At 42.3% G+C, this 15,296-nt stretch overlaps 1 protein-coding gene across 4 annotated transcripts in view; it reads left to right on the top strand.

Moving 5' to 3' along the window:
* Positions 1–14,987, top strand: part of LOC129715213 (rho GTPase-activating protein 12-like) — a 136,849-nt gene extending 121,862 nt beyond the window's left edge. For 3 of the 4 annotated variants that reach the window (XM_055665090.1, XM_055665085.1, XM_055665077.1), the window contains 3 exons: positions 1,341–1,475; positions 8,862–8,967; positions 13,559–14,987. In XM_055665090.1, the coding sequence (XP_055521065.1) occupies positions 1,341–1,475; positions 8,862–8,967; positions 13,559–13,736 (419 nt within the window). In that variant the 3' untranslated portion in view covers positions 13,737–14,987. The remainder of the gene's footprint in view (positions 1–1,340; positions 1,476–8,861; positions 8,968–13,558) is intronic. The other variant, XR_008726460.1, reaches the window with a different exon arrangement.
* Positions 14,988–15,296: the final 309 nt, after the last annotated feature.

Genomic DNA, 15,296 nt, shown 5'->3' with positions numbered 1-15,296 from the left:
GCTATTTATTAATGGAAACTTGCATGTTTTATGGATTTGGCAAACTCTGAAAGTTTAGAAATAAGGAACTGCAGATGGCTGTTTGCAAAAAAAAAGGCACAGTGCTGGGGTAACTCGGCAGTTCAGACAGCATTAATGGAGAGCATGAAAATTATATCATTGTCAATGCACTATCTGGCACTTTACAATAGAAGGAAAATTCCAGCTATTATCCTCACTATCACACCTTTCTTTATTGGTACTTCCAATCTCATTTAATTCATCATAGGTATTTAGCTAATGTCCAGGGATGCTGCCTGACCGGCTGAGTTACTCCAGCACTTTGATGTCTTTTATGTGAAAGTTTATCGTGGTTGTTGGTTTTATGTGTCTTTCTCTGGAGCCTTTGTAAAATTCAGTTTTCACTTGGCACCTACTGTTTTTTTCTTTTCTTTCATTTAAAAAAAATTGGGATCAGTAGAAGGAGAGCAATCGAGTCTTGCTGAGAGCCCAACATTTTACAGAAGGTTATTCATTATCCACAATGGTGCCTGATTACTCCCTGAGGAATGAATAGAGAAAGTTTTACATTTTGAGGGCCCTCTTGATATCGCAAGCCTCCATTGTGTCAGCATTACAGAGGAGATCTTTCTATATATTTTTAAAGGTTTAGTTTAGAGATACAGCTCTAAACAGGCCCTTCAGCCCACCGGGACCGCACTGACCAGCGATCCCCGAACATTAACACTTATCCTGCACTCACTAGGGACATTTTTTATAATTACCAAGCCAATTAACCTACAAAGCTGTACATCTTTGGCGTGTGGGAGGAAACCGAAGGTCTCGGAGAAAACCCATGCAGGTCACGGGGAGAACGTACAAACTCCGTACAGCCAGAACCCGTAGTCAGGATCGAACCCAGGTCTCCGTCGCTGCATTCGTTGTGAGGCAGCAACTCTACTGCTGTTCCACCGCGACCGCCTGTATTCTAGGCATACACACCACCGTCCCATAATTTGGGAGCAGAAATGGATCAAGAGTGGATCAGCAGAGGAGAGAGAGAGAGAGAGAGAGAGAGAGAAAGAGGGGGGTGCATTGTAGAATTCAGTGTTCATACCATAGGGTTGTAGATCACCCAGGTAGTTAGGGGATGTTGTTCTCCCACATGTTGTTGGGTTGGAGATGACCTAGGTCTGAACTTTAACTTTATCTGGACCAGCCTTGGTTATGGCCCTTGGAAAACAAAATAGATTTTATTTTCTTACAAATGACCAAACCTCCATAATAGACTTTAGAATACAAAGTAGTTATGATTTATTTTTGTTTCTTATCTTAATAAACTGTACCTTCCTTCCTTGCAGATGAAAAGCTGGACTTGAAAGATAATAAGTGGGAGGATATTAATGTCATTACGGGGGCTCTCAAGATGTTATTCAGAGAACTACCAGAACCACTCTTCACGTATCATCTTTTTAATGATTTTATTAATGCAATCAGTAAGTAAAAATAATAAATTAATGCAAATGTCTTATTCGCACTTTAAATGTTCATTTGCTGTGGGTTACAATTACTATTTGTACGAAGCATTGAATAAATCAACATTTAAGTGACCATATAGTAAACAAATTGTCATTGTTTTTTGCTAACTGCAACTTTAAGTCCATGTTCTAGGTGGTCAATCCTCCAAATTATTTTGTTTTTTACAGCAAATGATTTGTTTAATTATTAGATTCCTAGCAGATCCTTTAAGCATCTTCACATTCTATACAGACCCTGTGCATTTGTGCAATTAAAAGCATCCTGGAGGTGTTCCATCAGAACTCACAAAATACTTATGCACACCATAGTATATTGCAAGATATTGTATAGCTTTATGAATCCTGAACCTAATGCCATTGACTTCTTTGGTGCATAAAAATTGTTTTAAAAATTAGATAGGTGCTGTTTAGTGATGTCCTCCAAATTGGACCACTTATTCAAACTAATTTTAAAATAGATTAAAGGCACAATTCTTTTTGCTATATATTTACTGTAAAATCTAATCTAATCATTCAATGGTTCCATTCAAAACAAAACTGATGTATATAGTGGAAAAAATATAGTCAAGACAAAGGTATTTATGAAGAATGTTAACTTCCTGATAGAGATTACGTGCTGTTAAATTCAATTCTTATTCAACTAAATATTTCATACTTAACATAATGAAATATGTCCACCAAAGTAAATCAGTGCTCACACTTCATATTAGTGCTTTTATCCTTTATTCCACAAAGCGTTATAGATCAATATTTAAAGATGTGATTTGCGTGTCTATTATCAATTATTATGGTTACTTCTTTGTAAATAATCTCCCAGGATGTGTTGGCATCTCACTGTGCCTCATGCAATGTCTTCAACTCATGAAATCTGGAATTGCAGGTCGCTGCAAAGTCCCAGTTGATGATAAGGCACTTTAGATCTTGAAGAATGGAGCCACCAGTCTGTCTTAACCAGTGAGATTTAAGGATAGACAAGGCATTGAAGTGACTTAGAATTAAATTAGGTACAAAAAGAGAAAAAAAAACCAACTGATTGGATGTTTCTAGATTCACAAGGAACTGCAGATGTTGGAATCTTGGAAACGCAAAGTGCTGGAGGAATACAGTGGGTCAGGGAACATCTGTGGATGAAATGGACAGACGACGATAAGGGTCGGGACCCTTCTTCAGTCTGACAGGAGTAAGGGGAGGGGGAAGCTAGAAAACAGATGTGGAGGCGTGACAAAGCCCGGCAACTTTTGCAGATGACACCAAGATTGGCTGGTTCACAGTGTGTGAGGAAGTACACTGCGGGATCTAGATCAGCTACAGAAATGGGCTGAGAAATGGCAAATGGAATATAATGTAAGCAAATGTGAGGTGTTGCACTTTGGGAGGTTGAATGTCAGGGGAAAATATCCAATTAATGGTGTGACCCTTAACAGCATTGATGTACAGAGGAATCTTGGGATCCAAGTCCATAATTAGCTGAAAGTAGCAACACGGGTCAATAGAGTGGTACAAAAGGCTTGCCTTCATTAGTAGGGGCACTGAGTATAAGAGTCAGGAAGTCATGATGCAGCTTTGTAGGACTTTTGGTTAGGCTGCATGAGGAGTATTGCATGGGCACCCCATTACACAGAGAATGTGGAGGCTTTGGAAAGGGTGCAGAGGAGGTTGACATGAGCAATGCCTAGATTAGGGGGTATTAGCTACATAATGAGTTTGGATAGACTTGGATTGTTTTCTCTTGAATGATGGAGGTTGCGGTGAAACCTGTTAGAATTTTATAAAATGATGAGAGGTAGAGATAGGGTAGTCAGTCAGTAAGACCACCTTCCTAGGATGGAAATATCAAATACTAGACGGCATAGCTTTACGGTGAGAGGGACAAAATGTAAGAATGTATGCGAGGCATCTTTTACACAGCCTGGGGCAGGTTAATGGTTGATACAGGTGAGGGAGGTTTTTGATAGGCATATGGTGGACAAAGACCAGAGAAGAAAAGATGGGTATGAGACAAAAGGATTGGAAAGTTGCAAGTTGTGAAGCTAGATAACGGAATTGTAAGGGAAGGGGGAGGGCGAGGGAGAGGGGAGAAATAGGGACAAGGCCAGGTGGGGCGAAGAGGAGGGGGGGGGAGGGGCTGAAGGGAGAGGAGGAGGGGTTTGTAGTCACTTAAATTTGGAGAATTCAGTGCTCACACCATTGGGTTGCAAGCTACCCAAGCAGAATATGAAGTGTTCCGCCTCACTCTGGCAATGAAGGAGGCCCAGGAAAGGTCAGTGTGGGAATCGGAAGAGGAGTTAAAATGCTTAGCAATAGGAGATCCCTTAAGTCTTGATGGACCAAGCACAAATGTTCGGTGAAGCAGTGCTGAGTCCGACGCATGATCTCACTGACGTACAGGGAGCCACATGGGGACCACTGGATGCAGTAGATGAGGTTACAAGTGATGCATGTGAACCTCTGTCTGACCTGGAAAGACTACTGAGGTCACTAGATGGAGGTGAGGGAGGATGTACAGATGTTACATCTCCAGCGGTGTAGGCAGAAGTACCTGTGGGAAGGGATGAGTGAACCAAGAGGTTGCTGAGGGAGTGAGCGGTCTCTGCAGAAGGCAGAAGGGTGGGGATGAGAGATGTGATGAGTGGTGAGATCACGTTGGAGATGACGGAAAATGTCAGAGAATGATGTGTTGGATGCGGAAGGTGAGGCCCAGGGGAACTCTATCCTTGTTCCGCCTGGAGGGAGGGGGAGCGAGAATAGAACTACAGGACACAGGAGAAATTGGTGCAGGATCCATCTATGACGGCGGGGGGGTCACATTTACTGAAGAATAAGGACATCTCGGAAGTCCGAGAATGGAAAGCCACATCTTGGGAGCAGATGTGGCGGAGACAGATAAAATGAGAGGACGGGATGACGTCCTTGCAAGAGAAGAGGCAGGGTGGGAGGAAGTATAGTCCAGATACCTGTGGGAGTCGGTAAGTTTGTGCAGACTTCATGTCTGTCGTCTTTTCTTATAAACTGAGGTTTGTTTTTGTTTTTGAAGCACTCCAATGCAGGAAACGCAATATTAGTCTGAAGAGGGGTCTCGATCCGCAAAGTCCTTTTCTCCAGAGATGCAGCCTGGCCTGCTGAGTTTCTCCAGCCTTTTGTGTCTCTTCGGTTCAAACCAGCATCTGCAGTTCCTCCCTACACAATGTTATTTTAATCCTCTAAGATATTCTTTAAGAAAATAGTGAATCCAATTGTGTTTGAAATGCTAACGTCAGATTGTTTTGCAAATGTTTTGAAATCCTATATTCCTTGTTTTTCCATTAGCTTGTAGTACACCGCTCAGCCATAGGGTGGCATGTGCTGCTTTTCAAACGTCCTGGGTTCCTTCAGGCAATTTACATCCTGTAAATGTTTTACCTAAAATATATATTTTTTTTAAAGTCAGTGTTAGATATCTTCAAAAAGGATAGCAATGCTTCTTTTGACACTAAAAGAATCTTTCTGAGTTGATTGATTCTCCCAGTATTTTTTTTGGTTTTGTGTATATTGGAATATAAAATGAAGATGTGATGTGGTTAACCTCTCAATCATATGAAAGAAATAACTTACATTTGTAGTCCCTTCATGAGCTCAAATGATGCGAGTTGTTTTAGCCTATGAAAGGCTATCAATATGCAGGATTCTAGGGCTAGATAGCCAAATTGAAAGATAAAGAATGGAAAATACCTGGAAATGTTTGCTCTGTTGTTGAGGAATATGTTAACAAAGATGTTGGGGGAAAAAACCATGTGATCTTCTTTGGAACAGCCTTATAGAATCCTCTGAAGGTTGCAACTCAAAGTGATGATTATCACTAGCATCAGCCGAGCTCTATCACTGCTTTTTGTATTCATCATATTATTTGAAGTGTGGCTGATGATTGTAGTGTTTGGCTCCAGTGACCACAATGAAGCTGTCCATGTATACATATTGCAAAATCTGGAAAACACTCAGTCTTGGCCTGACGTTCATGCCACATAACTATCCGGAAGTGATGATTTCAATCACGAGTGGGCATACACATCTGCCTTTCACAAAATCCAAACCCTAACATTTTCAATGGCATAATTGCCTCCGAGTCCCCTCTAATCGATCCTCTACATCATGAAGTTAATTTTTGTCCCCGAATTGAAGTGGTGAAATAAATAATGGTTACTAGAGCAGGTGGGAGATCATAAGGTCATAGGTGATAGGAGCAGAATTAGGCCATTAAGTCAACTCCGACGTTCAATTATGGCTGATCTATCTCTCCATCCTAATCACATTTTCCTGGCTTCTCCCCAAAACCATTGACACCAGTTCTAATCAAGAATTTGTCAATCTCTGCCTTAAAAATATCCATTGAAGAAGAATTCCATAGATTCACCACCCTCTGACTAAAGAAATTCCTCCTCATCTCCTTCCTAAAGGAACGCCCTTTTATTCTGAGGCTATGACCTCCAGTCTTAGACTCTCCCACTAGGGGAAAAATCCTCTCCACGTCCTCTCCACATCCACTCTATCTAACCCTTCACTATTCGGTAAGTTTCAATGAGATGTCCACTCATCCTTCTAAACTCCAGCAAGTACTGACCCAGTACCGTTAAATGCTCATGATATGTTAACCCACTCATTCCTGGGATCATTCTTGTAAACATGATCTGGACCCTCTCCAGAGCCAGCACATCCTTCCTCAGATATGGTGCCCAAAATTGCTCACAATACTCCAAATGCGGCCTGACCAGCATCTTATAGAGCCACAGCATTACATCAATTGTTGTATTTTAGCCCTCTTTAAATAAACACTAGTGCTCAAATCAAGAGGTAATGGTTTACTGTTTATCGGATGAGCACAACATTGCTAATACTTAAAAGTTGATACTAAACCATTTCATAACAAATCAATGCCTTGATCTGCACTCCATCCACTGACTCACATGGTTGTTGTGGCTGATTTTAATTTCCCTAATATTAACTGAGACTCCTCTGGTGCTAAATGAATAATGGGGCAGAATTTGTTAGGTGCGTGCAGGAGGGTTCCTTGAAACACCAGGTCTGTAGTCTAACCAGGGGGGTGGGCCACACTAGACCTTGTATTGGGAAATGAGCCTGCCAGCTGATCACAGTTTCAGTGGAGAGCATTTTTGGAACAGTGATCATAAAGTGATCGTAGGAGATGATGAAGGTGATTGATGAGGGTAAACATTAGATGTTATCTACATGGATTTTAGTAAGTTATTAAATAAAGTCCTCATCGTAAGCTGGCCCAGAAATTCAAGATGCATGGGATGTACTGTGAGCAAATTTGGGCCCCATATCTGAGGAAGGATGTGCTGGCTCTGGAGAGGGTCCAGAGGAGGTTTACAAGAATGATTCCAGGAATGAGTGGGTTAGCATATGATGAGCATTTGGCAGCAATGGGTCTGTACTCGCTGGAGTTTAGAAGGTTGAGGGGGGACCTCATTCAAACTTACAAAATAATGAAAGGCATAGATAGAGTGGATATGGAATCGATGTTTCCACTGTTGGGAGAGTCTGGGACCAGAGGTCGTAGCCTCAGAATTAAAGGACGCTCTTTAAGAAACGAGGTGGGGAGGAACTTCTTTAGTCCGACGGTAGTTAATCGGTGGAATTCACTGTCACAGAGGTCTGCGGAGGCCCTCAGTGGATATTTTTGGCAGAGATAGACAAATTCTTGATTAGAACGGGTGTCAAGGGTTATAGGGAGAAGGCAGGAAAATGGGATTAGGAGACGGAGATCGAATGACAGGGTAGACTCGATGGGCCGAATGGCCTAATTCTTCTCCTATAACTTGTGAACTTATGATCCATGTGACTTGGTCATTTGTCTTTGCTGAATAAGCCCTGTTGGGGCATTATGCCCTGCCAGGTAGTCATGTTGTGACTGTATACGACTTTGGTTAGGCAGCATTCGGAATATTGTGTGCCGTTCTGGGTGGCCATCACATGAAGGAGGTGGAGGCTTTGGAAGAGAGATAACCATATAACAATTACAATTCGGAAACAGGCCATCCCGGCCCTACAAGTCCATGCCGAACAAATTTTTTCCCCTTAGTCCCACCTGCCTGCATTCGTACCATAACCCTCCATTCCCTTCTCATCCATATGCCTATCCAATTTATTTTTAAATTATACTAATGAACCTGCCTCCACCACTTCCACTGGGAGCTCATTCCACACCGCTACCACTCTCTGCGTAAAGAAGTTCCCCCTCATATTACCCCTAAACTTCTGTCCCTTAATTCTGAAGCCATGTCCTCTTGTTTGAATCTTCCCTATTCTCAAAGGGAAAAGCTTGTCCACATCAATTATCTGAATGCTGCCTGAATATTAGCTAAAAGGAGAGGTTGGACAAATATGGATTATTTTCTCCGCAACATTGGAGTTGAGGGGAGACCTCATAGAGGGATTTAAAATTACAAGAGGCATGGATGTTGGGAACTTTTTTTTCTAGAATGGTAATGTCAAAGACTACAGGGCATATCTTTAAGATGAGAGGGGCAAAGTTTAACAGAGATATGCAGGGCATTTTTTTTAGTGCTGGATGCCTGGAACGAGCTGCTTGGGTGATGGTGGAGGTAGATACAGTGCAATTGTGGCCCTTAAGAGGCTTTCAGATAGGCACATGGATATGGAGGGAGACACAAAATGCTGGAGTAACTCAGTGGGACAGGCAGCATCTCTGGAGAGAAGGAATGGGAATGGAGGGATATGGATCATGTGCAGGCAGACGAGATTAGTTTAACTTGGCAGCATGTTGGGCACAGACATTGTGTGCTGAAGGCCCTTTCCTGCACTGTACCGTTCTGTGTTCTATAACTGAGTTTTCAGATAGTTAGGGATGAGGATAAGTCTGGACCTTTGTGGGATGGTTGGGCAAATGCTAAATTGGAGACAGAATAATGACAACAATATTAGATAGGAGCTGGGGAAGGTATTGGAGTAGATACGGCTGTTTTTGGGGTCCTCCTGTGCAGTACCGTTCTATGTTCTAAAATGGAATCAGTTGGATCTGTGGAGAGAAAAGTCAAGGTAAATGTTACAGGTTAATACAATTTCCTACAATGTTTTCAACTAGTATTCTCTTACCTCTTGAATTTGCAATAAACCATAGTGGCATCTGATGGATAGGAAAGAGATGTGAATGAAATTCTAACCCAAATGGACAAACCCACTTTTGCCTAATTCTGATTGTCCTGTAATTAATACAGTATGTTTTCTAAGTAAAGTTTGCTTTAATAATAACAAGGAGTGCTAAGTAAATGTGTGTTTGCACATGTATTTAATAGTAAGCATTAGCCAATTATATTTAATGTCTTTCAGAATCGCCAGACTACAAACAACGTACACAGGGTATTATAGATCTAATTAGGCAACTGCCTAAACCAAACCATGACACTATGCAAATTCTGTTCCAGCATCTTGTGCGGTAAGTGTGAATTTACACTGGAACATTGCTTTGACCATGCCTGATCATTTGGGACTGAAATTTTAATCTCTCAAAATGTACATTTAAAACTATTTTGTTTTGGTTTCACTTCGTGCCTTGTTAAATGACAAAGTTCAACTCTACAATAAATCAGCGATATCTTTTGGCTGATTGAGGCACAGTTGTTATCTTACAGCGCCAGAGACCTGGGTTCGATCCTGACTACAGGTGCTGTCTGTATGGGATTTGTACCTTCTCCCTAGTTTCCTCCCACACTCCAAAGATGTACAGGTTTTTAGGTCAATTGTCTTGGTTATATTTGTAAATTTTCCCTGATGTGTGTTCGATACTGTTAGTTTGCAGGAATCGCTGGTCGGCGTGGGCCAAAGGGCATGTATCCACGCTGTAAACAAAACTAAAAGTGTGCCCTGTTTGATAGACTTGTTCCTGCATGTTTAAATGTTGAAGAAATTACCTACTGTATTGAAATTCAAGCTGCTAACAATGCACCAAGGCCATTCAGGTCATTTAACATATTAGTGAGCAACAAGATAAGCATTCTATATCCTTAACCAATGACCAATAGACAATAGGTGCAGGAGTAGGCCATTCGGCCCTTCGAGGCAGCAATGTGATCATGGCTGATTATCCACAATCAGTACCCCGTTCCTGCCTTCTCTCCATATCCCTTAACTCCGCTATCCATAAGAGCTCTATCTAACTCTCTCTTGAAAGCATCCAGAGAACCAATCTCCACCGCCTTCTGAGGCAGAGAATTCCACACATTCACAACTCTCTGTGTGAAAAAGCTTTTCCTCATCTCCGTTCTAAATGGCTTACCACTTATTCTTAAACTATGGCCCCTGGTTCTGGACTGCCTGGACTTTCCTGCCTGTAGCGTGTCCAATCCCTTAATAATCTTATATGTTTCAATAAGATTCCCTCTCATCCTTCCAAATTCCAGAGTATACAAGCCCAGTCACTCCAATCTATCAACGTACAGTCCCACCATCCCGGGAATTAACCTCGTGAACCTACGCTGCACATCCTCAATAGCAAGAATGTCCTTCCTCAAGTTTGGAGACCAAAACTGCACACAATACCCCAAGTGTGGCCTCACTAGGGCCCTGTACAACTGCAGGAGGACCTCTTTGCTCCTATACTCAACTCCTCTTGTTATAAAGGCCAACAACTTTCTGTGACTGATGAACAAGGATCCCCAGATCCCGTTGTACTTCCCCTTTTCCCAACTTGACACCATTTAGATAATAATCTGCCTTCTTGCTTTTGCCACCAAAGTGGATAACCTCACATTTATCCACATTAAACTGCATCTGCCATGCATCTGCCCACTCACCCAACCTAGCCAAGTCACCCTGCATTTTCATAGCATCCTCCTCACAGTTCACACTGCCACCCAGCTTTGTGTCATCTGCAAATGTTACTTTTAATCCCTTCATCCAAATCATTAATATATATTGGAAATAGCTGCAGTCCCAGCACCAAGCCTTGTGGTACCCCGCTAGTCACTGCCTGTCATTCTGAAAGGGACCCGTTAATTCCTACCCTTTGTTTCCTGTCTGCCAACCAACCAATTTTCTATCCATGTCAGCACCCTACCCCCAATATCATGTGCTCTAATTGTCAAGAGTCAAGAGTCAATTTAATTGTCATTTGGACCCCTGGAGGTCCAAACGAAATGCCGTTTCTGCAGCCATACATTACACACAAATAGACCCCAGACATAACATAATTACATTTAACATAAACATCCATCACATAACTGTGATGGAAGGCCAAAAAAAAACTTATCTCTCCACTGCACTCTCTCCCCCCCGATGTCAGAGTCAAAGTCAAAGCCCCCGGCTGGCGATGGCGATTGTCCCGCGGCCATTGAAGCCACGCCGGGTGGTGCGAGGTCGCACACCGGGTCTTGGTGTTGGAACCCCCCGGTGTGCGCTCGCAAGTACCCGCGGCCATTCCAGCCACGCGGGGCAGTAGTGTCAGGCCCCGCTCCAGGAGCTCTTCGACCCCACAACACGGGCGGGGGAAGTCGCCGTTGCAGGAGCCCCGAAAAGCGGTCTCTCTCCAGGGAGCCGCGGGCTCCCGGTTCCCGCCGTCCGCAGACCCGCAGCAGCAGCCCCCGACTCAGCAGCGGCATCGGCAGCAGCAGCAGCAGCAGCGCTCCTCCACCGCTCCACCCGCTCCGGTCTCGGCCAGCTCCGCGACGGCAACGGTGAGTCGGCACCAGAGTCCCCGGCTTCTTCCCGTTGGAGGCCGCTCCTCGTTGCGGCCTCAACGACAGCTGAGACCCAACGAGAAAAGGTCGGGTCTCCAGTGCAGGGAGAGATTCAAAAGTTTCCCCCCCCCCCCCCACCCCACCCCACCCCCACCCCCCCACACACACACCCCCAACATAAAATAACAAAAACTACAAAAAACACAGACAAAAAATAATAAAAACGCGGACAGGCTGCAGAGGCCGCAGCTGGCCAGAGCCGCGCCACCTACCGGTTAGGGCCCACTAATCTCCTATGTGGGGCCTTATCAAATGCTTTCTGAAAGTCCAGGTACACTACATCCACTGGCTCTCGTTTGTCCATTATCCTGGTTACATCCTCAAAATTCCAGAAGATTCGTCAAGCATGATTTCCCCTTCATAAATCCATGCTGACTCAGACCGATCCTGATACTGCTATCCAAATGTGCCGCTATTTCATCTTTTATTATTGTCTCCAGCATCTTCCCCACCACCGATGTCGGGCTAACTGGTCTATAATTCCCTGTGTTCTCTCTGCCGCCCTCTTAAAGAGTGGGACAAATTGGCTACCCTCCAGTCCACTGTACTGATCCTGAATCTATAGAACATTGGAAAATGATCACCAATGCGTCCACAATTCCTACAGCCACTTCCTTAAGTAACCTTGGATGCAGACCATCAGGCCCTGGGGATTTATCAGCCTTCAGTCCCATCAGTCTACCCAACACCATTTCCTGCCTAATGTGAATCTCCTTCAGTTCCTCTGCCACCCTAGACCCTCTGGCCACTTGTACAGGAAGATTGTTTGTGTCGTCCTTAGTGAAGACGGATCCAAAGTACCTGTTCAACTCATCTGCCATTTCCTTGTTCCCCATAATAAATTCACCCTTTTCAGTCTTCAAGGGTCCAACTTTGGCCTTAACTATTTTTTTCTTCATCACATACCTAAAGAAGCTTTTACTGTCCTCCTTTATATTCTTGGCTAGCTTACCTTCGTACCTCATCTTTTCTCCCCGTATTGCCTTTTTAGTTTACCAAAAATTTAAACTTTTAAGGAGGATGAATTAGTGCGTGTAAATTTTACCAAATCGGGAACAGAGAAAAGAGAGGGAAGGAAAGGTTGGTTTAAAATATTTTTTTAATGGTTCATAAGCTAAAGGAAGGATATTCCACGCTTTTGCTAACTTTCTTTACGTTAATTTACACTTATTAGTTGTCATGTTGTGGATAGGATAGTCCATAAGTAAGTACTTAGCTACGGCGAGTTTAACTTCAATTAATGTGCGACAACATCATAAAGATCAGTGATTAATGCAAGATGCTAAAGAAGAATAGTCGAGTAACGCGGAACTCACAGTTCACTCGACACCGCTTCCACATGAAACATTGCCTGTCAATTTATATCATAATAATGAGCACCATTATCTTCTCAACAAAATTTGGAGAAGTATTAACAATTATGCAGGTGATTATCTCATGTGACAATTCATTGTTCTTGTGTCAATCACCATCAGTGTTGATGATGGTCTGCTCCATTTCTTAAAGATGCTATTTGTGTGTTTTATTGTTACTAAAGAAAATAATGCTAAATAGTGAAACGTTTCCTCCTGCTGGACCTCCCCCTATCAATATAGCGCAGTCTTAAATCGACTAGAGTGTATCTAAAATGCAGAACAAAACTCCAAAATATTGTTATCTTAGGAGTGTGCGTTTATCTTACAATACAATACAAATTTATTATCATTTGAGCCCCAGTGAGACTCAAACGAAATGTTGTTTCCACAGCCATACAAACAAAAACATTGTCTTACAGACATACACATAATTAAATTCACACAAACATCCATCACAGTGAAGCCACTGTGATGGAAGGCAAGTCTTTTCTCTCCCCTGTTCTCCTTGTCTCTCCCGATGTCCAAGCCCCAGGCGGGCGATGATGAGTCCCACGGCCATTTTAGGCCGCGCGGGGCCTTAAAGGGGCACTCGGGAATAATTTCACACGGATTGGTAAAATTATCTTGATACTTCAGGATTACCACAATGACAGAACTACTGATTATCAGAACCAGAAAAGCCAGATTGTTGATCAAGCCAGATGGTTTTCTCTGGGGCAGCTAGTTCCATCATTAAGCGTGTTAAAAATAGAATTGAAAAGCAAATAACTGAAGTGGGCACAACAGGCCAACAGACATTTGAAATTTACATTTGAGGTGTTTTTATTCTATTTTACTAATCAAAGTGAGATGCAACGATGTGTCACTACAACATTTTAAGTCTGCACATGTCGGTGATCCTGCGTGATTCTTGAACAATGTTATTGCTTCTCTCTAGGGTCGTCGAGTGCGGAGAGGTAAACCGAATGACCACCCAGAGCATTGCCATCGTATTTGGTCCCACGCTCCTCAGGCCCGAAAAAGAGATAGGCAATATTGCCGTGCACATGGTATACCAGAATCAGATTGTGGAGTTGATCTTAACAGAATATGAAACCGTATTCGGACGCAGTTGAAATAAATTGCAGATGGAACACAAATTTACCAAAACCCACGTTTGGGAAACAAGAGTATGTTTTAAGTGTTTTTTTTTTTTGTATTTTCAGTCCACCAGAAAACTTTGCACTTGTTTTCCTCTGGTTTTTAAAAAAATATATGTTTTTTCCCCCCCAGTTGAAAGCAGGTGTTTTGCATAAGATGTACTAAAGGCATGCAGAGAAACATGCAACCTGGTTCTTACAAATTGTAGAGACTTTAAGCATACAGTAGTTACATACACTGGGATATTTTGCAACAATATTTGATGGGGACATAGCAGTACTCTTTTATACATGTGTATGTAATTTAGGAAATGGCAGTCCTCACTTGTAGCCTTTTCTGCTGTTTGATATAGCAGAAATTTCAATACTGTATATTGCTTTTGAGTCCTTTACTGGAGTGTTGGCCAGATTTTGTGTAATTTATTTTTTATAGGTTTATTCGAGCGGCAAAAGTGTTAAATGCTGATTCTTCCTGGTTGATGAGTGTGGACAGAAAGCAATGCTGCACTTGCTGTACCTTCAGCCTGCTGTTAAAACAGGGGTTATGATCACACCCAGTGTTTGAAAAACTCGTGATGTACAGATGAACAAAGAATATATGTTAAAATAACATGCCCTCAACCAATCTGTATATATAGTCTATGTATAGTTACTTAACAAAGTATGTTTCCATACAGTAACATTTTCTAATCAAATTTTGCCAACTTATAATAAATTTGGTGGTCACTGTACCAGCTGAGATCAAGATACTAAGAGCTTTTAGGGGTATTTTATGACAGGCAACTCAAGGGGCAATTCTTAGGCATACTAAGAAGATGTGTGCACTTTTTAGCTATTGGTAATTTCAATGCAGGGCAAATCTAAACCATTTGTACTTCAAATGGGACTGGAAAGTAATGTGTAGGCTTGTGCTTTCTAGGTGCACTACAACAATAGCTGTTTATTTAAAATGTACAGGCGAAATTTTGAAAAAAATCTGCTTAGCAATTTATAAGTGCTAACATTTAAAAAGAATCCTGTATGCACTGATGGGTATTATTAAGGCAGATACACTTGAAGCTGAATTGAATGTTCTCATTTTAATAGTGTGGACTGGTTGTGTTACAGGTTTTTTTGGAATACTACCTGTTTCTGGGCACATGATCGGAAGAATTTTTTGAATGTATTTTTTTAAACTAACTGCTGTATGGCAATATGCTAATCAAAGATTAAACAAAAATGAGACAACGCAATTGTTCAGTTCATTTATTTCGGAATAAGCAGTTGCAGCTTGGGACCCATACACAGCTGAAAACATTTCATCCATCGAACGTGTCCAAAGACAGGCCGCTCGATTTGTTACTAACACCTATGAGAGAGAAGCGAGTGTCACCAAACTTCTGAATTCTCTGGTCGGGGTGGAACCCTCTCCAAGACAGACGTGAAGCTCACCGTTTGACCTGTTTTTATAAAATGTTAAATGGTCAGCTAGACATAGATCACAAGACCTACACCAACCCCAAACCAATTAGGAGCAGACGAGGGCATTCGATCCAA

Source organism: Leucoraja erinacea, chromosome 2 (assembly GCF_028641065.1).
Source record: "Leucoraja erinacea ecotype New England chromosome 2, Leri_hhj_1, whole genome shotgun sequence".
NCBI classification, from domain to species: Eukaryota; Metazoa; Chordata; class Chondrichthyes; order Rajiformes; family Rajidae; genus Leucoraja; species Leucoraja erinaceus.
The sequence above is the reverse complement of the archived record's forward strand: the minus strand, read 5'-3'. Positions and strand labels throughout refer to the sequence as shown.